Raw genomic sequence first — 20,939 nt, 5'->3', positions numbered from 1 at the left:
ACAAAACATAATTTGGTAGATAATTTTATTTGAATGCCGCAGTTTGAAGCCAAGAAGTCATAAGTAAAGTAACTTAAACATTCCAGTTTGTGAAATTAATTTCAAAACACAGAAGAAAGCTTTTTGATCTTAGTGTCAACAGCAGAAACAAAGAAAATAATACTGCTAAGTAACTAATACTAAGTACTTTTGTATGAAATGAAGTACCGCCTACTTATAATCATATTTGAATTCATCGCATTAAGCAGCTATGAGTGCAGTACATTCCTACAACTTAACATGTTATCAGATATCAAATAATGTAGATATATACATGTCAGTGCTTAAACTGAAGTCTAAATGTCCTGTTAGTTAAAATATATGTGTTAATATAAAAAATAAAATTAAAAAGGAACATGTCACCAAATCTCACTCTGACATTCCAGGAAAAGGTTGAAGTCCTTGTTTAGTGGTGTCTGGAATACATTCAGCTGGAGCATTAGTGTTTCCTTCTAGGCCAGTAAAACTTCACAGGAAGCAGCGTCTCCACAGGTAACTGGTGTGTTTGCTCGTTCATGCCACATTACAGATATTACAGTAAAATTAAATATTGTTCAGACAGGCACAGATATAAAAAAACAAAAAAAACAACAACATTTGGCTTGAGTTTGCTTATGAAAGCGTTCAAAAATCTTGTTCTATGTCTCTTGTAGTGCATTAATGTAATATGGCCATAATGGGCTGTTTTTGGGGGAGCGGGATGGAAATGAAGGTGGAGGTAGACTGGATGTCATGCAGGGATCTGTTTAACTACTCTACTCTACTTATGGTCGTTGAATTTCACATGGGACAACAACAGCATAGTGGTTGTTTCCTGGTGAATGGACTGATGTATCTGTCTGGGACTTTTATTTAATTTTCTATTTGTTATTTTTATGTTTTATTGTCAAAATAAGATTTTGCATCTTTTATCTTGACTTTGCCTTATTTATTTATTTTCCACTGTTCTCTTAGTTTAATCTTGTAAAATGTAAAACTCAATAAAAAATTTGAATCATAAAAAAAACATAATATGGCCATGTATGCTTCCTACATGTTTAACTCTAATTTGCATTAACAGTCATATCAGTTGTATATAAGTGATAAATGGCAGCAACATTGTGTCTCACAAATATCCTGAAATATAGTTTCCAACATGTTGGAAAAGCGTTTCCTGGACAATAACAAAGTATGGATTAACCACATGTGTATATATATACATACAAATATAACACGAATAAGACTAATAATGTTTTAAGAGCTTAAAAAAGTAAAAAGCTAGATTTTTTCTCTGACTACAGTAAGGCCTCGTTTTCATTCTTCATCCAGCATCATTTACACAGATTTCCAAAAGTTCCTTCAGCTTGTGTTGATTTGGCGTCCTAATACAAAGTCAGTTCGGGTTCATGTCTGAACACGGGCAGATGTCTCTGGCACCACCACCGGCGGTGGCGGCGGCGACACCTTTCCTCTTCCCCCAGTGGAGATGTCTGTAGATGGAGTCAAACACTGACACCGTGTAGCGTGCAAACAGGCTGGTCCACTTCACCGCATCCACCATCCACTGCACGGTACGCCCCACGAAGGCCACAAACACGGCGGCGTAGTGAACCAGCAGGATCAGACTCCTGCCCAGCTGCCTGCCATGGTTGATGATTAAATTGACTCTTTGGTCATGTCCTGCCATTATTATATATATATGTAAGTCTTCTGTATGCTTTGTGTCTTTTTCTGTTCTCAAGGGCTCATTTTTCGTTTTTTTTAAAAGTATATATTTGTGCAGCTACTCCCTTATTTTTTTCTTCTTTTTCTTTTAGAAAGTGGAGATTTGCAGACACTCCCTTATTCACGCCGACCAATCAGAGCGAAGGAAGTTTTGTTTCCGGGAATGTTTGGTGATGTGGCTATGCTCTGACATCCATCCGAGGAAATATATCACACACAAAAAAGGAGACATTCACCTGGGAAGCACTCGCACAGGTGAGTCAAGGGTCCTGTCTTTTTTTTTTTTTAGGAAACACACCTTTTGTTGTGCTGCGTGTCCGAGCTGCCATGCAAAGGAGGAGAAACCCTGAGCGAGGTTTTAAAGCAGCTGTCCTTATTTACGAGCTAAAGTAGCCCGAGCTAACTTACTGTACAAACACCGGACGCAGCATCCTCGTCCACGACGTCTTTGTCTCCTAACGCTGTCCACCGCTTGTTAAACACGTCGCTGTCCAAACTGCTGCAGGAAAAAAGTTGTTTTTTCTCTCTTTCTTCGCGTTAGCTAGCTTATAATCTTTGCTTGTTCACAAAAAGAGTGACGCAGCCGCAGTGGAGGAGTCCGCTGAAGGTTCGGAGGGACTCGGCTCTGTTCGGCTTTGTTCGGGTCAGAGAGGATAAAGAGGGGGGGGTGTCTGACAATGTGTTGTTCAGGACGAGGGTGAAAAACTTTAAACACAGAGGTCTGATTTAGAGTTTATACATAATAAATGAAGAAGAATAAATATGGTTCTTTAACATATCTTAAATTATGTGATATGTAATAAAATATTAATAATTTTCAGGCCTGTTTTGCAGTTTTTCATTTATTTTTCATCAACAACACTGCACTTTGCAGCAGACATGGGACCAAGTCACACATGTGCAAGTCTCAAGTCTAAACCTTCAAGTCACAAGTATTTTTTTCTTGGGCAACTCAAGTCAAGTCACTTTTTTTAAAGATTATTTTTTTGGCCTTTTATGCCTTTATTGATAGTACAGCTGAAGATAGACAGGAAGCAGGGGGCAGTAAATTAGACATCCTGCGGGATTCGAGGACTATAGCCTCCACACACGGGGCGGCCACGTAACCCACTATGCTACCGACCGCCCCAAGTCAAGTCACTTTTGGCGTATTGTTGTAATTTTAGCTGCAGAATCTGATCTTAATATGAGCGCACTGTGATCATCAACATTCTTACAAATAACTAATAATATTCATAAATACATTTTATATTCACACTGAAAACATGATGTGAATAACCCTCAAGTCATCGTGTCTCAAGTCAAGTCAACTCCCGAGTCTTAAACTTCCAAGTCTCAAGTATTAAATTTTTTGTCAAGTCAAGTCACAAGTCGTAAAAACGTCGACTCGAGTCCAAGTCACTAAGTCTCAAGTTCCCATGTCTGCTTTGCAGCTATAGGCAACATTTGTTTACATTATAGCAAAGTTATAAGCAAATAGGACAAAAACAACATATATATATATATCCACGCCAAATTAAATTAAACATACATATTCCAACTTTTATACATAAACATAAACAAACAGCAACAACTAACACTGACAGTATAAAGAATGGACAGCGTATCCGCCATGTCACCCACAGGTTTCCAAAGAGCCGTTGTGACTCCGTGGCTGTTACCATCTCCTCCACCTCCCAGCTAATCTCTAAATATCAGCAAAGGCGTGGATCATCAGCTGACCTGAGTGATCAAACAAAGCCACCTGTCAGTCACAGCCATGGAGTCGAGCATGCAGTACCAACACGGCAACAGCCAGCACCGCACATTTTAATGTTTTTCTAAATGGTCGCTGCACATACGCTGTCTGTTCAGTGGTTCAGCGTCTATACACCCTTTATATGTGTGTTTTACTCCTTTTTCTTTTTCAGTTGCAGTTTCTTTGACGATTATATCACCCCTGAATGTAGATGTTCTTTAATATCTCATAAAGCAAAAGAAAAACAAGCAAAGCTGCACAGAAATGCCATTTTCACAGTTAATCGACTGTCAACACCATTTTTCTTTTGAAAAATCTTTTGACCACTCCACTAACAGCCTGGCTCTGGTGTAATGTATTGTGACACGGCCTGCAGACACTGTGAACTACATTAAATATGCTTTGGGACTCTGTGTGTGTGTATATTCACACCTTCAGAGGACATGTCATTCAGTATCAGCGTCAGGCAGCACTTCAAGCTGTTCTCTGCAAAGACGCAGAGAGTCTATATACGCTGCATTATATACCCTAAGAATTTAAGACAGGTTTAGCTGTAGGCTGCATTTATGCGGCTATAAATAGAATTAAAATGTAACGCTTGCAGCTGAAATAACACAGAGGCTTAGCGCTGATGAAGGACATTGGAAAAAAAGTGTCAACAACAGAGAGGTTTTGAAAAATAGGTGTTATATTTCCACTTTTTTTTAAAATCTACGGTAAACAGAAAAGGCTTTATGCAAAGCGCAGCAGCAGAGGGATGATTTACTAATGTTGGTTTACGCTGAACCCTCAAAACATTTAGATATTTTCTTTTTTTCCCGTCCTCACAGTGCCATCTTTATGTTCAGCCGCCTGGCCACGGTCCTCCAGGAGCTCTCTGGAGAGGAGGAGCCAGATGGAGACTCACAGGTGAGAGAGCGACACAGAAATTATAACGAGTTTATAACGAAGAGTTTGTTTTTTAAACTCTCCGGATTGGGGAAACCGACGCAAAAAATATCATCTTTGAAATAAAGAAAAATAAAAGGCATTTCTTTTAGTACACTCTGCCATGATATGTGAATATATAATGGAAGATAGATAAACAAATGCAAATTCAGTGACTCACTCCAAACATACTGGCATAACTCTTGTTGTAGTGTTTGCATATCCATGGATGCCTTTTTCTGTCCCACCTCCAGCGATTTAATATGGAGTCACTTCAAGAAGACGAGTTGGCATGTTTAAATTGAATATTTAAATCAGTGAAACCGCTGAAGTTTTCGCATTTCTGTTTAAAAAAAAAAAAAGACTTATTTTCTCTTAATCGACTGAGCATTTCACCACAGACACGTCAAGTAATAAAAGGAAAAGAATGTGCGTCATTTAATAATGAAAATTGTTATTGTTCAGTTTTATCTGTATATATCAGAGTACTCTATGACATACAGTGTCCTTTATCCTTAAACACTCAATTTGGATAAGATAAAACTCCAGACCAGAGACGAATATAGTCCATGAACTGTAATTAAACACTTTATTTTGAAAATAATTCAAGCTAAAAACAGGAAGTCCTCGTTCTTTAATTAAAGTCTAATAACAGTAGTTTAAATTCACTTGTCTTTCACTCTTTGATCAGACTTTAAGACGTTTTTACAGGTTGATTTGGACAAACCGTGACAAATATTTTGACCTTCTCTGCTTCCTTTAGCAGGGCATGCTGGTCCCTCAGCTCCCTCCTGGTGAGGGCCAGGCTTCAGTAGAGTCAGAGGTACCGGAGGAGGCCATGGAGAGGTTGGCTCACCTGGAGCAGCTGGTGGTTCAGCTGAAGGAGCTCATCCGAGACAGAGACACCCAGCTCGTGCACAAGGACACCGAGCTGGCTGGCAAAGATGCACAGCTCAAGGTGAATAACCTGCGTGTTTGTTTACTATCAACACGTCCGTTCAGTGTATTCCTTACGCCGATGTCTGTCGTTCATATCCGCAGAATGAGAAAGAAGAAGCTGAGGCTCGCTTCACCAAACTCAAACTGCAGGCCAAAGCCAAGATGGCATCACTCAACAAACAGATATCTGATCTGAAAGGACAAGGAGGAGCAACAGTAAGTCACTGAGATGTGTGCCACTCCTTAACCGCAACAATAAAGCTCATGCACTTTGTTCTTTATCTTAACGTTGAACATTTGTTTTGTCTACAGCAGAGTCCCGACAGCTCTTTTACAGGAGCCGGTGCTGCAGTCGAGGAGGAGCTTCAAGAACTTAAGACCAAGCTGAGAGAGGAGGAGGCCAACAGCAGAGGGCTTCAGGAACGACTCCAGACCACAGAGCAGCTCCTCCAGGAGAAAGAGTCCGTGCATGCTGAACAGGTAACACCGCTTCTGCCGTCGTCTTTAATTAATGATTTTAATATTCATAAGAGAAAAGCCCTCTCTAAATTATGAGTTTTTTGTTCGCAGTTGCTGAAACTGCAGGCTGTGATCTGTGAGAAGGACGTACGCTTCCAGGAGCAGATCCAGAAACACGAAGAAGAACTGCTGAGAGTCACAACACAGTCTCAGGACGACGGAGCACTTCAGCAGGTCTGAACTGATTCGTCTCCGTGACGCTTACACTCTCCATACTGCATCTGTTAGCTCCTCCATCTTATCGGAGAGAGAACGTGTTACGTTCGCCATGATAACATACACATACATGGTTTGTACAGCTTAGATCCAGCTCCAGCAGATCTCCATAGATCCAAGTTCACGTTTGCACACAAACAGACAGAGAAGCGTTCAGAGCTGCTGTAACTGGCTGCCGAAAATAGACACAAGTGACGAATCTGTCATGAAAATTGTTGCAGATTAATTTTCTAATCAGTCAACAAATCCACTGTTTGTCTCATCTCTAGCTGACTGTCTAAACAGACACATGAAGTAAGAAAAGAGGGACCTAAATTCTGGAAAATGTCTTGCTTTAGAGCGTAATAATAATAATTAGAATGAGTTTAATAACATTATCATGTAAAGAAATGTAGTGAATGTTTATCTGTATTTATCCGGCTTCACAATCTGTACACAATACAACGTCCTCCATCCAGAAAAACAGGGGAAAACATGAACTTTATTTTGAAAATAATTTACCTCAGTTCATCTAGGTGAAGTTTATCCACCAGTGGAATATTACAGGTGTTCACACAGTTGTTTTTGTTCTCCGTAGGCGCTGCATGCAGCACAGAGGCGATGCGAGGAGCTCGAAGAGGCCTTCAATTCTCGGTCCCAGGTGCTGGAAATGCTGCAGCAGGAAGTGAGCAGCGCTGATCAGCAAAAACAGGTGCAGGTCCTGTTGTTCTGGATTCCTTTTGTTGGTTTAGAGGCTGACCCACGTGTTAGCAGATGTTTACTGATGCTTTAGCTGTATTGAACACTGTTCCTGCTTCATGAAAAGGAAACTGTTTAAACAAACACGCCCTACATCACGATGGCACGTTGGTATTATGCATTGTTTGGCTGAGGCACACAGCACACACCTACTTATATCCTCCTCTGCCTCGTTCTCAGATCTTGACTGCTCAGTTCCGGCAGATGGAGCAAGAGCTGGCCGAGGCCGTCAAGCAGAGGGAGGAGGAGAGGCAGCAGTGGGTCGAACAGGCCAGCAGGGCCGACGCAGAACTCACAGCCCTCCGAACCAGCCTGGAAGAGGCCTTGGAAGGGAAGAGCATGGAGGTGGCAAGGCAAGAGAGCGAGCTGGCCTCCCTGAGAGAGTCGGAGCGTCTTAGTCAGGAGGCTCTGGAGAAGGAGAAGCTGGAAGTCGCCAGATTGGAGAGAGAAGTGGCTCTGATGAAAGAGGCTGAGCTCGCAACCGTCCAGGCGAGCCACGATGCGTCAGAGAGAGACAGGGCGGAAAGAGTTCAGCTTGAAAGCGAACTCGCATCTATGAGAGAGGCGGTCGAGCATGCCAGCCGGGACACCTCAGAGAGGGAGAAGTCGGAAGTTGACAAACTAGAGCGAGAGCTGGCGTCGCTTAAGGAGGAGCATGAAGATGCCCAGAAGAAAGGTGAGATCTTGGGTGAAATGTGGAGACATCTACGTCCTTTGGCCCTTGAAGATGTGACCGCAGCAGAAGAGCTTCCCGTCCCTGCTGACCTCTCCCTCTTCCTGGACGCTGTGCGGTCTATTGAGAGTCGACTGACGAGGCTGAAAGAGAGCGAGGAACACTGTGCCGAGCTCACCCACACCATGGAAACCCTTCAGGGTAAGCAAATATCTCTGGCTTTATCTGTTCATGAAAATTCAGCGTGTTAATCTCAAGTCTTTAGTGTTTGGCACTAAGATGAATCTCTCTGATTTTTCAGAAGAACTAGACAGAAAAAACACAGAACACGAGGAAACCGCTGCCAAGATACAAGAGCTGGAGCAGCAAATTGTAACGGTCAGTGCTAAGAACCCATTTAAAGCTGGTTTTAACACATGATCTGTATCTGCATCCACAGGCTTCATGTTTACGTCTGGTATTAAAATATGTTCTCATTATCATAATCCTGCCTGCACCGTGATCGGATCTCAACATGTAAATAAGTTCGGCATCGCTGGCGAACGCGTCAAGGGAAACAATGCCGTCATTCATTTTTACTCATCACTTTTTGTCAGGGAAGACTTCTAACTACGGCAGCTCAGTGGTAAAAGGACTGTACTTATACAGCACCTTCCTAGTCTTCTGACCACTCAAGGTGCTTTTACATTACATCGGATCGCTGCAGGGTTGTGCAGAAATAACTTTTTATTTCGCTAATCAACCGGCTTTATCGATGCCGGTGCTCGTTCGCTCTCATTCGCTGTCGAAGTCTCTCGACCAGAACTCACTTTCTCTCCCGACACGAACCAAATTAAACTTATTTGTGTCTCTATTTTGCAGCTTAAATTGCGAGTCAGACCCAGATTTAGTGCCAGATCTGTCTGAATGTGCCCTAAGCCAGTTATATGATCTTTAAACCTGCTTGCTGGGTTTTTCCTTTTTAGAAATGTCATCATACCTGCTGAGATTCGATTACCCTGCGTGCCTGACCACTTCCAAATGTTGTGTTTCTGGTTGAAACTCAGTGCGAATGAGCCTGTTTTGAGGATCATTACATGCTTGACACCAGCTTTTACTTGAGATGTAAACTTCAAAAGGAAAACTTAATAAATAAGCTCTGTGATATTCTGTAAGCTTTATGTCTCTGCAAAGTTTCTCGGTGCCTTTGTAATGAGTTTCTCTGATGCTGTGTCTCTGTTTATATGATTTTGAAAGAAGGTGTTGAAGTGGGAGATGTGGGGCTGGGAGCTTAATCTAAGCTGAGGTATAACATCAGTGTCATATACTTAAAAAAAAATAAAGTTTGCAGAGTCGACGTTTATTTCATGCAGGGCAGTCAGACTGGTCTCAGCCTTGTGTGCTGCTGAAATAGATTTAAATTATAAGAGCAATCAGAGGGCGTGTAGAGATTTTAAAAGTTTGTCTCTTAATCACAAAGATTCAAATGTTTCGGTCGTGCCAGTTCTCATTTGTTGTTTCTGTTTCAGATGTCTGAAAGAGACGATGTGACCGAACCATCGTCAGATTCATCTGAAGCTAATAAAGGTATAAAAACAGGATTTGTTGGTTCTTTCTCTAAACACAGTGATAATAATAATAATTCATACATTATACCGAAAACAATATCAGTCAAGATCAGAATGCATTATTATAGATTAAGCTACCCAACAGTATAAAGTTAAACAACTATAATGATCTTTACACACAGATGCATCAGTAATTATACTCCCATTACATGATTTAAGAATATTTTTAAGCAGTTTTATTGATAAAGCCCAATAACACAATATCACAAATAAGCTTTATGGTATAGTGTACAACATCTGGATGAAAAACTTGAACTCGATGCTGGATTCGAACCGGGGCCAGCTGCAGCGAGGACTATAGCCTCCACACACAGGGCGGCCGCTTAACCCACTACGCTACCGACCACCCCAGATTGTAAACGTTTAATGATATAATGAAAGTAAAACTTTATTTTAATTGTAACACAACTTATAATAATAATACTGGTGCCATCTTTGAGGATAAATCCAGATTTAAGCAGTGTGGAAGTGGTTTGGTTCCAAAAGATTCACTAGATTGTCCAAGATAATAAAAAGTAATTTTGTTTCTGGGATCGTTTTTATGCTTTGTTTAATAAGTAATTTTCTAAATGACAGACTTACAGTATAAACAATAATGCACACACCCTATATTGAGCTATAAGAGCCATCACACACATTGCAAATACAACACACAGGACATCACACACAGACTCTAACACCGCTTAACTTTACTGACCTCCAGATGCAGGCTCAGGTCCATCAGTTGCAGAAGTCTGAGGGAACTGTGAGTCTTGTTTTTATGTTGTTTTGCTTGTTACTGATGTTTTTCTAACTCTTCCACAGCACGCATACTGGAACTGGAGCAACACCTACTAGAAAAAGACAGTGAGCTGGTTGCCTTGCAGGAGTCCCTCAGACTGGCTAAAGAGTGCAGCTCCGGTGAGGTTGCATCCGATCAGACTCCACATCAGGGTCATGATGCCAGCACGCCCCCCCGTGGCAGTGCGGCAGCCCTTCCTGACTTCATGGAGGACACACAAGAAGAGGAGACCACCTTAGTTGCCGAGGACGCCTCAGTCCTCTCCATTTCTGCTGATAATGAGAGCAGCCCAGAGCTTCTCGGACACCAGTCCGAATCCCCAGAAGAATCCAAAGCGACCTCTTCGGATGAGATGGTCGCCAGTAGTGATTCAGAGGTCGCCCACAGCAGCTGGACCCTCCTGGAAGCTGTGAGTCAAGATGGAGGCCAGGAGTGGCCGTCCAACCTGCAGGACTTTGGCCAACTGCAGCTGCAGTCGTGGGAGGCGACAAGCATGGAGCAGGAAACCTCCACAGTTCAAGTTGAATCTTCCTCTGTCATCATCCGAGAGACGGTACAAGTTCATCTAACTCAGAGTTCTTCCACCACAGACGGTAACCCTCCCTCTGACCAGGCCTTTGCCCAGCTCTTAGCCGAGGAGCTTCAGAAGAGGTACAGCGAGCTTTTGGCCGAGCTTCAGAGGCTCAGAGACGCAGCAGCAGATTCACAGGAGAAAATCAAGGGCCTGGAAGAAGATGCACGATCGCTTAGTGCTGCTAAAGAAGAGGCTGAGTCCCAGGCTAATAGTTTTGCAGAGGAACTAAAGTCAACCAGAGACGAGTTGGACAGGCTTTCTCAGCAAAGCAGCTCTGGTGTGGAGAAACACAGTATTGAAATGCAGCTTCTAGAAGAGCAGATAGACATTTTAAGCACTGAAAGTAAAGCCAAGGAGGAGAAGATCCAAGCCATGCGGGCAGATCTCGAAATGGCCCGTCAAGCTTTCTCTGAGCAGGAGGGACAGGCCAGGATGCTGAGTGTTCAGCTGGAGGACAGAGAGCTCCTCTCCTCCGAGCTCGAAAGGAGGCTTCAAGATATGGAAAACAGCATGTTGGAATACTCTCAGACGTCAGAGCTCAACAACGACAGTTTGGCAAGGAAGGACTCTGAGATCAACGAGCTACAGCTCCGCCTCAGCCAAAAGGAGCACGAGGTGATGGAGCTCAACGACAGCATGTCTGCCAAACTCCTCCAAGCAGAAGAAGAGAAGTTTCAGACCAACAGTGAAGTCAGCAAACTGAAGGAGCAGATTGAGGAACTGGAGAAAGTCAAAGATGAGAAACTTAACGTAAGTTTTGACGGCTCGGCTGCTCAGGTAGACGATGAACTTTTGAGTTTGCGAAAGGCGAAGGGAGTGCTGGAAACCCAGCTGACGAACACAAAGAAGAAGCTGCAGGCTGCACTTGTGCAACGCAAAGAGTTAATGAAGAAGGTCGCTGACTTTGAGATGGAAGCAAAGAAACGGAAAGAGCAAGATGACGCGGCAGAGGGAGAACAACCTAGAGGACGTGACATTCAGGAAATGGAGGCTAAACTCGTCGAACTCGAGCAAGCTTTAAGATCCAAAGAAGAGGCAGTCGAGGCTCTTGAGCAGAAAATCAGCCAGCAGGAGCAAACTCTCACTGAGACGCTTGCTCTGAATAAAACGCTAAGCGAAGAAGCTGAGAACTCACAGCAGGCTGACGTTTCTTCTGAAACAACTGCGTTACAATCCCAAGTGACTTCCCTCGAAGCAGAGTGTGAAACGCTGCAGAGGAAAGTTCAGGAGGCTCAAGAATCTCGCAAGGAAACCATCCGCAAAGCCAAAGAGAAAGACAGGCACCACCGAGAACAGCTCAAGCAGCAGAAAGAGGAATACAGCGACCTGATGGAAAGGTTCGAGCTGCAGAGCGGCGAGCGAGAGGTTCTCCTGACTAAACTGAGAGAGATGGAAGAAAAAGCGAGCACTGAAAGTGAAGCCGTACCTCACCAAGAGACCAAGAAGCAGCTGGTGGAAGATTTGGAAAAGCAAGCAGCAGGTGATTGGGTCCAGGAGGATTGGGTGGACTTTGCCGCGTCTGAGACGGATTCATCACAACCGCAGTCCAGTGATCCAGTTCAGCATCCCGCAGAGCAGTCCGACGTCCTTTCTGCACAAATGGAGGAAGACCTGGAAGCTCTCAGAGCCGAGATCCAGACTGTGCGGACCGCCAACACCGAGCTCGAGAAGCAGCTCCAAGAAACACAGGCCGGTTTGTCGCTGAAGGAAGCTGAATTGTTGGAATTGGGCAAAGAGCTACAAACACTAAGAGAGAAGGAAGCACAGATCGACGCACTCTCAGAGGAAATGAATGATCTCAGAGAAAAGCATCGCCAAGCGGAGTTTTACGCTGAAACCCTGAAAGCAGAGATGGAAGCTGCAGTCAGCGCAGCATCTGCAGACTCTACCTCCGCCGTTGCAACTCTTCAGGCCGAAGTGGAGGACTTCAAGCAGTTCCTCGACAACAAGAACCGTGAAATCACGGAGCTGAGCCAGCAGCTTAGCGAGCAGGACTCTCTCATACACTCGATGCAGGGCACAGTGTCGCAGAAGGATCAGCTGATAGAGTCTTTACAGGACGAGCTGAAGGCTGAGCAAGAAAAAAGCCAAAGGTTAGAAGTCGAAGTTCCACAGAAGCAAGAGGAAGAAAAAGACAGCGAGGCGAAGATCCAGCAGCTTCAGCGGAAACTTCAGGCCGCTCTGATCTCCCGCAAAGACGCCTTGAAAGAAAACAAAACCCAGAAGGAGCAGCTGGCTTCGACTGAGAAGCTCATAGCCGAACTGCAGCAGAAAATGGAGTCGGCAGAAGACGAGCTGGAGAAGCTAAGAGCGGAAAGAGTTCGACTGATTGAAGAAGTCGACCGCACGTTACTGGAGAACCAAAGCTTGGGATCGTCCTGTGAGAGCCTCAAACTCGCCATGGACGGCATACTGAACGAGAAAGACGCCTGTAAGAGAGAAACGGACTTGGCAAAAGAAGAAGCGGCAAGAACATGCAGAGAATGGGAGGAAAAGGTCCAAAGCATGAAGGACGAGTACGAGACTCTGCTCAAGTCGTATGAGAACGTGAGCGACGAGGCGGAGCGAGTGAGGCGAGTCCTGGAAGCCGCCAGGCAGGAGAGACAAGAGCTCGCGTCCAGGGTGAGGACGCAGGAGGCTGCCAGGCAGGAGGCCGAAAGACAGGCGGAAGAAGCTCAGAAAGAGGTGGATTCGGTGAAAGACAAGATGAGAAAGTTCGCCAAGACGAAGCAGCAGAAAATACTGGATTTAGAGGAGGAGAACGAGAGGCTCAGAGAGACGCAGGATAAAACTGTGGTGAAACGAGAGAGCAGGGCTCTCAAAGCTGAGGTCGAAAGACTTCAGGATGAGCTGGAGGCTTTAAAAGCTGAGTTGGACGCTACGGCGGCAGAACGAGACTCTTTAGGGCAGCGGATTGAAGAGCTGAGGCAACAATCTGCCCAAACACGAGAGAAAGAAGATGGTGTAGTTCAGGATGGCTCTGCAGCTGTTGTTGAAGAGGTTGTCGCTGCCCAGCAATCAGCGATAATCATGACCAAAGCAGAGCCTGTTGAGAGCCAGTGTGAAGACACAGAAACACCCTTAGAGGAGACAACAGCTGACCAAAAAACTGCAGAGCATGAACCAGAAACACATTTACAACCTGCTGAGGCGAAAGAAGTGACTGAAAGTGTTCAAGCTTTGTTAGAGGATAAAATAAAGGAAATGGAGGCGGAGAGGAAACTGTGGCAGGAGCAGGAGGCTGAACTCAAATCTCAGCTGGCCTCTCTCGAGCGAGATCTTCAGGAGAGCAAAGACAAGGAGAGCCTGGTGGCCTCTCTGGAGAAGTGCCTCCAAGAGAGCAAAGAGAGAGAAAAGAGTCTGATCGGAGAGGATTCGAACAGGGAGGCCCAGTTCAAGGAGCTCCTCAGGAGCCTTGAAACCGAGAAAGACAACCTGGAGGAGCGTCTGATGAACCAGCTGGCTCAGCTCAACGGCAGCATTGCCGGCTACCAGCAAGAGGCAGCGGACAACCGGGAGCACCTCGCCGAGCTGCAGCGGGAGGTGGAGAGGCTGGAGAGGGAGCGAGCCGAACTCGAAGCCGAGGCTCAGAGCGAGAGCGACCGGGCCGCCAGGCTGGAGGAGGACATGAGGCAAGCCCAGAGAGAAAGAGCCGAGGCTGAAGCCGAGTCTGGTAAGCAGAGGGAGCTGGAGCAACAGCTGAGGTCAGCGCAGAGGGTCAGGGAGGGCAGTCAGAGCCGAGCGCGTCAGCTGGAGGAACTGCTGAGGGAGAAGCAGCTGGAGGTCCGTCAGCTGCAGAGGGACTGCATCCAGTACCAGGAGAGGATCAGCGAACTGGGTCGAGAAGCTAAAGCGCTGCTGCTAGGCCACGATGAGCTCCAAAAGAAACTGGAACAATCACAGCTGGAGACGTCAAAAACCGTAGAAGATCTGAAAAGGACTGAAGCCGAGTTGATGAGCTGCAAATCTCAGCTGGATGAAGCCCAGAAGCAGGCGAGCGACGCTTTGGCTGAGAAAACAACCATTGAACAGAACGCACAAAAGAAAGAGGCCTCGATGAAAGCTGAAGCGGAGCAAACCCTCGACTCTGTGAGATTCAGGCTGGGAGCCGAACTCAAGGAGATGGAGCTGAGGCTGGAAGACGCGTACAGCGAAAGGGAGAAGGAAGAGGAAGCCACTCTGGAGGCCAGAGAGCTCGCAGAAGCAGCTGAGAGACGAGCCCAGGAGATGCAAGCCCGTCTGGATGAGTCTCTGGCGAGGTTGGCTGCCTTCTCGCGCTGCATGTCCTCACTGCAAGACGATCGGGACAGAGTTCTGGATGAGACCCGACAATGGGAGACTCGCTTCAATGATGCTCTGCAGGGTAAGGAGGCTGAAGTCCGGGAGGCTGAGACTCGGGCCAAGGACCTGGCAGAGCAGCTTCAAAGAGAAACTACTCTGAAAGAGGATCTTCAGCTTGCAGCGGACAGGTAAAAAACCCTCTTTGTTTTTTTTGTTTGATCTTGTTCAGTGTTTTATCTCAAAACTCACACATTTGTGTTTTTTTCCAGACTAGAGAAAGCAAACAAAGATCTGCAGCTGAGGCTCGAAGAAGAGGAAAAGAAAGTCACAGAGAGCCAAGCTGCCCTCGAGGAGGAGAAGAATAAACTTCAGCAAACCACGACTGAGCTGCAGTCTGCACAAGACGAAGCCAGTGCCCTGAAAAACGAGGTGGAGAGTCTTCATCAGAGGACGAGAGCTCTGGAGGAGGCTGTAAGTCAGCTGCAGGGTGAAGTCGACCGGGCCAGGACCGAGCTGAGGGAGAGGGAGGCCGAAGAGAGGCGGCTGTGTCTGAATGTGGAGCAGCTAGAGACAGATCTGCGATCCTCTAAGGCCCTGACGGAGAGTCTGCAGACGGAGTTAAATGAAAAGGAGAAGAGAGAGGTGGAAATGCTCGGCGAGAAGGAGCAAGCTGTTGCTGAGGTATAAACATGTTTCCATCGACTTTTTACTGAGAAATCACACAAATTTCTCATTATTAATGTGTTTTGTTTTGTTTTTGTTTCTAAGGCTGCGGAGGAGGCTAGAAAGGAGGCCGACAGCAGGGCACAAGGAGCCGAGGAGGAGCTGGAGCAGAGGCGAGGCGAACTGCGGGATCTGGAAGAAAAACTGCGGAAGGCGGAGGAGGAGAGCAACAACAGAAAAGCCAGACTGGACTCTTTCATGAAGGCCATGGGCTCGTTGCAGGACGACAGAGACCGAGTCCTCAACATGTACAAGCAGCTGGAGGAGAAACACCTACAGGTAACGCACGAGCATCGAGTACGTTTAGAGCTTGTTTTCATCGTCGATCTAATATTTGAATTGTGTCGCAGGTGATGATGGAGAAGGACGGTCTGATCCAAGAGGCGGCAGGAGAGAATAACAGCCTGAAGGAGGAGCTGCGCTCTCTGCTGGTCCAGAGAGATGACCTGTATGCAGAAAAGGCCAAGCTATCTGCTCAGCTTCACGGCTACCGTGAAGAACTTAACCAAGTCCTGAGCATGAAGGAGTCGCAGCACAAACAGCTTCTAGCAGCTCAGCGCAGGCGTATCGCCTCTCTGGAAAAGCAGCGCGAAGAACTGGAGAGTCAGTTGAAGAGTGTGAACAGAGTCCAAGAGACAGAAGTAGAAGTAGAAGCAGCCAAGGTAGAGAGAGAGACTCTGAGCCAGGCTGCTAACTTTACAGCAGCGCCACAGGTCGTCGATGCTCCCGGCGCTGAGGTCGAGAAGCTGAGGGAGCAGCTCCAAGCGGCGAGAGAACAAGTGGAGGCTTTGGAGGAGAGCCTGCAGAAAGAGAGACACGACAAGAAGAGTGCGTCGAAGGAGCTGGCCGAGCTGAGATGGGAGGGAGGCGTGATGCGAACAGAGTCAGAGAGTGCTCAGGAGAGAGTGGCGGAGCTGGCCCGAGACCTGCTGGCCGTCGAACAGAAGCTGCTGGAGGAGAAAGAGGCGACGACGCAGCTCAGAGCGGAGAACCAGTCGTTCTCAAAAGCCATGGCCTCCCTGCAGGACAACAGGGACCAGGCAGTAAACAAGGCCCAGGAACTGAGCCTGAAGCTGGAAGAGATGAGCAAGGCGGGAGGCCACGCAGCACCGAGCAGCCCCGGAGGAAACACCGGAGAAGTGTGGGGGCTGAAGAACGCACTGCAAGCCCTGCAGAACGACAGAGAGAGACTGGTGAGTAACGTGTCTGGCGATAAACATCACAGTGGTTGTATCTACAGTGTTTCGACATGTCTCTCTGTGCACAGCTGGAGCAGCTTCAAACACAAACGTCTGAGCTCAAGAAGCAGAAATCAGAGCTGGCTCGACTGGGAGCGGGAGAGCTAATTAAAGTCAGCCAGGAGCTGTTGGAGGAAAAGAAGAAGAGCGAAGACATGCTGGGCGTCATCGTGCAGCTGGAGAGCGTGGTGGAAATGGGCAAGCAGGAAATAGAAACCCTCAGGTGAGGCACAGAGCCAGCGGTTTTGTCATTGTCGTCACTGTTTTAACTAAGCGGAACGACTTGAATTCTTGTGTTTGTTAGACTGGAGCGCATCGACTGGATGGCTCAAGCAGAGCAGCTGAAGCAGCAGACCCTCGCCACGCTCTCAGACAGGGACCAACAACTGCGACAACTCACCGCCATGCTGGAGGAGGCTCGCGCTCACAAGCCCAAACTTCAGCAGGAACACTATCAGAGAGAGGTGAGCCCTGACACCGTGCTGGGCCTGGAGTTGTGCTAGAAACATTTGACCTTGATCATGTCATGTGACTTCTCATTATGTTCTCACAGGGTACAGAGGAGGTGGACAGCGCTCCTGGAGCCCCACAGGAGCGTAGCAACCAGCTAGACAGCCACACCTACATAGCTGAGCTCAAAGAGCTACAGAGGAGGTAAAGTAGAGGTCAAACTTTACCGGGGGGAAAAAGTGTTTTTAGTGAATGGTGATACTAATTGATTTCTAACTTTTTCATGTAAGGCTGGATGAAGAGATGCAGCAGAGGGTGGCGGCTGAAGAGCAGCTTATGGCCACACAGGATCGACTCAAACGGTAAAATCTAAACGAGATTATCAATCCCCCCCAGGGGAATTAAAGCTGCTATTAAACAAAGCATTAGATGGCTGTGTGTAATGTGAAAGAGGTGGCTTGAAGTGACAAACCCACAGAGTGCAGTTTTTAGATTTTAAATGAGAGTGAATATTGGATTTACATCCATCGGGTGGACAGAAACACAACCTCAAACGACTTGTTAGTGGGAGAGCTCCAAAACTATAAACTGCTAGATGAGTATATAATAAGACTGCCTGAGGGTACAGACGTGACGCCAATCAGACGTGTGGATCGGACAAACCCTCCACAGTCTAAAGTGTCTCTGAAACTGAGACTATCCAGACTAAACTCTGATACTCTGCCTTTATTTCATGTACCAGCTTCTAAGTCTGGCTCTGAATGTACCGTAAAGGTTGATGGCATATACAACAAAGACCACGATATACACAAATCCAGCTGCAGTTAATCTGTCATTTTTCTCGATTGATTTGTTTCATTGGCCTCTGAAATGTCAGAAAATATGCATCACAAATGTCCCAAAAAACAAGCTGATGTCCTCCAATAGATAGTTTTGTCTAACAGTCCAAAGATGCTTAATCGTAACAGAAGACTTCAGAAAAGCAGAAAATATTCACACTCTTTGCTTAAAAGTTATCAAATTAGTTGCCTTAAGCTATTAGTCTGTGAATTGTTTCAGCTCTACACATTACACGACAAGACTACAAGTGATGACATTAGTTTGTCGATATGTTTAAAGTCTATGTAAGCTCTGTTAGCTCTGATAAATGTGTTCGATCACAGAATACGACGGCTCACGTCTGTTGTTATCTGTTATTATTAGTCACAGCCAGGCTAAATGGCAAGAAGAGGATCAGTCGGAGACTGCTGTTTTCATCGAGCCGCCGGAAGGAGCCGTCACCCGAGTAAGACTCCGCTAATGTGCCGTACCACCTCATCTGTCATCTTAATAACCGCGATAATAAAGACGTATGAGCCTGATGTTTCCTGTAACCTTGCCTCCCTCCCTCCCTCCTTTCTCTTCCTGCAGACTCGGAGAGGTGGCCCAGGTTTGATGCGGATGCTCCGAGTGGCCTTCTGCTCCCGTCAGCGCACCCCTCTGTTGTTCAGCCTCTATCTGCTCACTGTGCACGTCCTGCTGCTGCTGTGTCTGGGCGGATACCTTTGAAACCAGCTCCCCTTTTAACAAACCCGACGGATATAAGAGATAGAGAGAGACGAGGGAGGGAAAGAAAACAGAGATGTGACACAGACCTAACCCAAGCCATCAATATGTTTTATATCATCATTCACACACACACACACACATTGCACTTTACAGGACTTAATCTTTTAACCAAAGTATGTAGATTCATAAATCAAGCTGTCATTGATTTAATGACGTTGCTCTTGACTTTGAGGGTGTTTCAAAGCAAAGCGGAGAGGACAATAAGGGACGTGGTTTAGTTTTTTCTTTGTAGAAATCCACACATAGATTCATAATCAAGTATTTTGGCAGACGATGTTCTTCAGGTGCCTTTTAAATTCACAGATAAATGGTTAGGGAACAACGCTAGTTCAGAAATCTGTCCGTTAAACGTCAACGGCTCGCCCGGCTCTGTCAGATAGCAACAAAATCCAGCAACTCACCAATCAAGATATAACTCTATTATCTATTCATATGTGGACGGTACGGTGGTGCGGTGGTTAAGCTTCCTGGCTCGAACCTTGGCTGGGTGTTTTGCTTGTGTCTCCGGGTACTCCGGCTTCCTCCCACGCTGCAAAGACATTCAATTAACAGGTTAATTAGTGACTCTAATGGTTATTTGATGAACTGGCGACTTGTCTAGGGTGTACCTGTCTCATCCCTGACGAGGATGTGGTTACAGAAAATGGATGGGTGCACGTTTAATTTGTACAGACGTTGATGTTTTACGGGGGATATGTGCCCACAGTTTATATTTCAGCTCTGAGCCAGGCTTTTTACACTTTTAAAAGAAGATTAAACAAACAATAGACATAATATGTTAATTGTTGAGCTTCAGAGGTGCGAGTAGGTGGATTTTGTTTAAGCTGAAAGGAGCCAGCGACGTCAGCTTTCTGGTCTTTGTCCTAAGCAAACCAGGCCGACAGATTCGAGAGTCAGTCTTCTAGTCTGATGAAAGCGAACGAGCGGGTTTCCCAGTGTGTCAACCTTTTTCTTTTAGGATGGCTTGAGGTTCAGGACGTGCTGTTAATACTCCCGTCTCTTCCTCTTCTACTCTTTTCCTGCACAAAAACGGAGCACAGTGCAATTTCCCATTCTTACACATTCCTATTGTGTGTTTTCCTTTTCCTTATTTTTTATTTCCGTCTTATTTGAATCACAAAATGGAGCATTATATCGATATTTGTACATATGTACATGTATTATGTACATGAGTTTCCCCTCCTTTATATCCGTTCCCCTGTCCGAGCTTCTGTTGCACACGTTTAGATTTCACTCTGTAGTTTTTGACGGCAGATTGAAGTCGCCTTTCAGGTGCAATGTTTAACCACAGTGTGGATTCATTCCAGAGGAGAAAGACTGCTGTGTTTTCTAATGATATCCATCTCATTATAATCTGCTCTGATGTAGCATAATTTATTGTCCAACAGTTGAAACAATTGTCCACATATATAATGACACCGTCCACTTGATTCCAGTTTATTTAATCGCTCACTGACTTCTCATGTTCCTTCTTCACATTCTTAGACCTACTGAAATATACTTTAAATGTAAATAACTGTTTTAAAAAGGGCTGTATAGAAAACTGTAATAAAAGTGTTGGTGGTTTAGATCAGGGACCGATCTCGTCGAGCATGAATTATTTGCTCATTTGTGTTGTGACTTTACTGTTTGTTTGTTTTTTTTTTGGGTTCATTTTGTCTCAGTCCAGCAAATGAAAACACATTTTATTATTTGTGTCTTAAATAAGAATAAATGGGTGACCATTAATCAGTGATTATGACGTTTGAGCACACGTTTTTGATTTAAAAAATCTTCATCACGTATTCAGTCATGATTCCTATTGTCGTCACATCTAATGACAGTTAACCCTTTGAGGTCCGAGTGATGCCCATGGTTGCAAAAAACTCTGATTGGACACCAGAGGGTTGATGCGAAGCTCAGGTTCAAACCAGTGGACTGACGTCGTGACATGCTGCAACATTTTAAATGAACTGGTCTTAAAAACACTTGATTTCTTTGCCGTACGAGAGGAAGAATGATATAAACGTGTGTGAATCACGACCACGTTCGAAGCTTTGAATAAAATGTTTTCATGTGGAAGTGAAGTCTGGGACTAGATTCATCTTAGATACGTGTGTAGTAGTGATAAGACTTTAATTATCACAGCAGCTGGATAAGAAATAAGAAACTATTGTGGATGGTAGATAATAAATTACTCCACAC

At 45.4% G+C, this 20,939-nt stretch overlaps 1 protein-coding gene across 3 annotated transcripts; it reads left to right on the top strand.

Moving 5' to 3' along the window:
• Window positions 1–4: 4 nt before the first annotated feature.
• golgb1 (golgin B1) lies at window positions 5–20,816 on the top strand. Of its 3 annotated transcripts, none has more exons than XM_027272479.1 (20): window positions 5–1,998; window positions 4,312–4,390; window positions 5,175–5,366; window positions 5,450–5,563; window positions 5,660–5,827; window positions 5,918–6,040; window positions 6,660–6,773; window positions 7,001–7,694; window positions 7,795–7,871; window positions 9,002–9,059; window positions 9,905–14,924; window positions 15,006–15,417; window positions 15,505–15,738; window positions 15,810–16,652; window positions 16,727–16,920; window positions 17,002–17,161; window positions 17,251–17,351; window positions 17,438–17,509; window positions 18,351–18,432; window positions 18,558–20,816. In XM_027272479.1, the coding sequence occupies exons 2-20, from the start codon at window positions 4,322–4,324 to the stop codon at window positions 18,693–18,695; spliced, it is 8,865 nt and encodes a 2,954-aa protein (XP_027128280.1). In that variant the 5' UTR covers window positions 5–1,998; window positions 4,312–4,321; the 3' UTR covers window positions 18,696–20,816. The 3 variants fall into 3 exon arrangements, with proteins under 3 accessions (XP_027128280.1, XP_027128281.1, XP_027128279.1); XM_027272480.1 differs by having other exon boundaries at window positions 5,172–5,366; window positions 5,663–5,827; XM_027272478.1 differs by having other exon boundaries at window positions 5,172–5,366.
• The last annotated feature ends 123 nt before the right edge of the window (window positions 20,817–20,939 follow it).

The sequence above is a fragment of the Larimichthys crocea genome, chromosome XX (genome assembly GCF_000972845.2).
Source record: "Larimichthys crocea isolate SSNF chromosome XX, L_crocea_2.0, whole genome shotgun sequence".
NCBI classification, from domain to species: domain Eukaryota; kingdom Metazoa; phylum Chordata; class Actinopteri; family Sciaenidae; genus Larimichthys; species Larimichthys crocea.
This window is presented reverse-complemented; position numbering and strand designations above follow the sequence as displayed.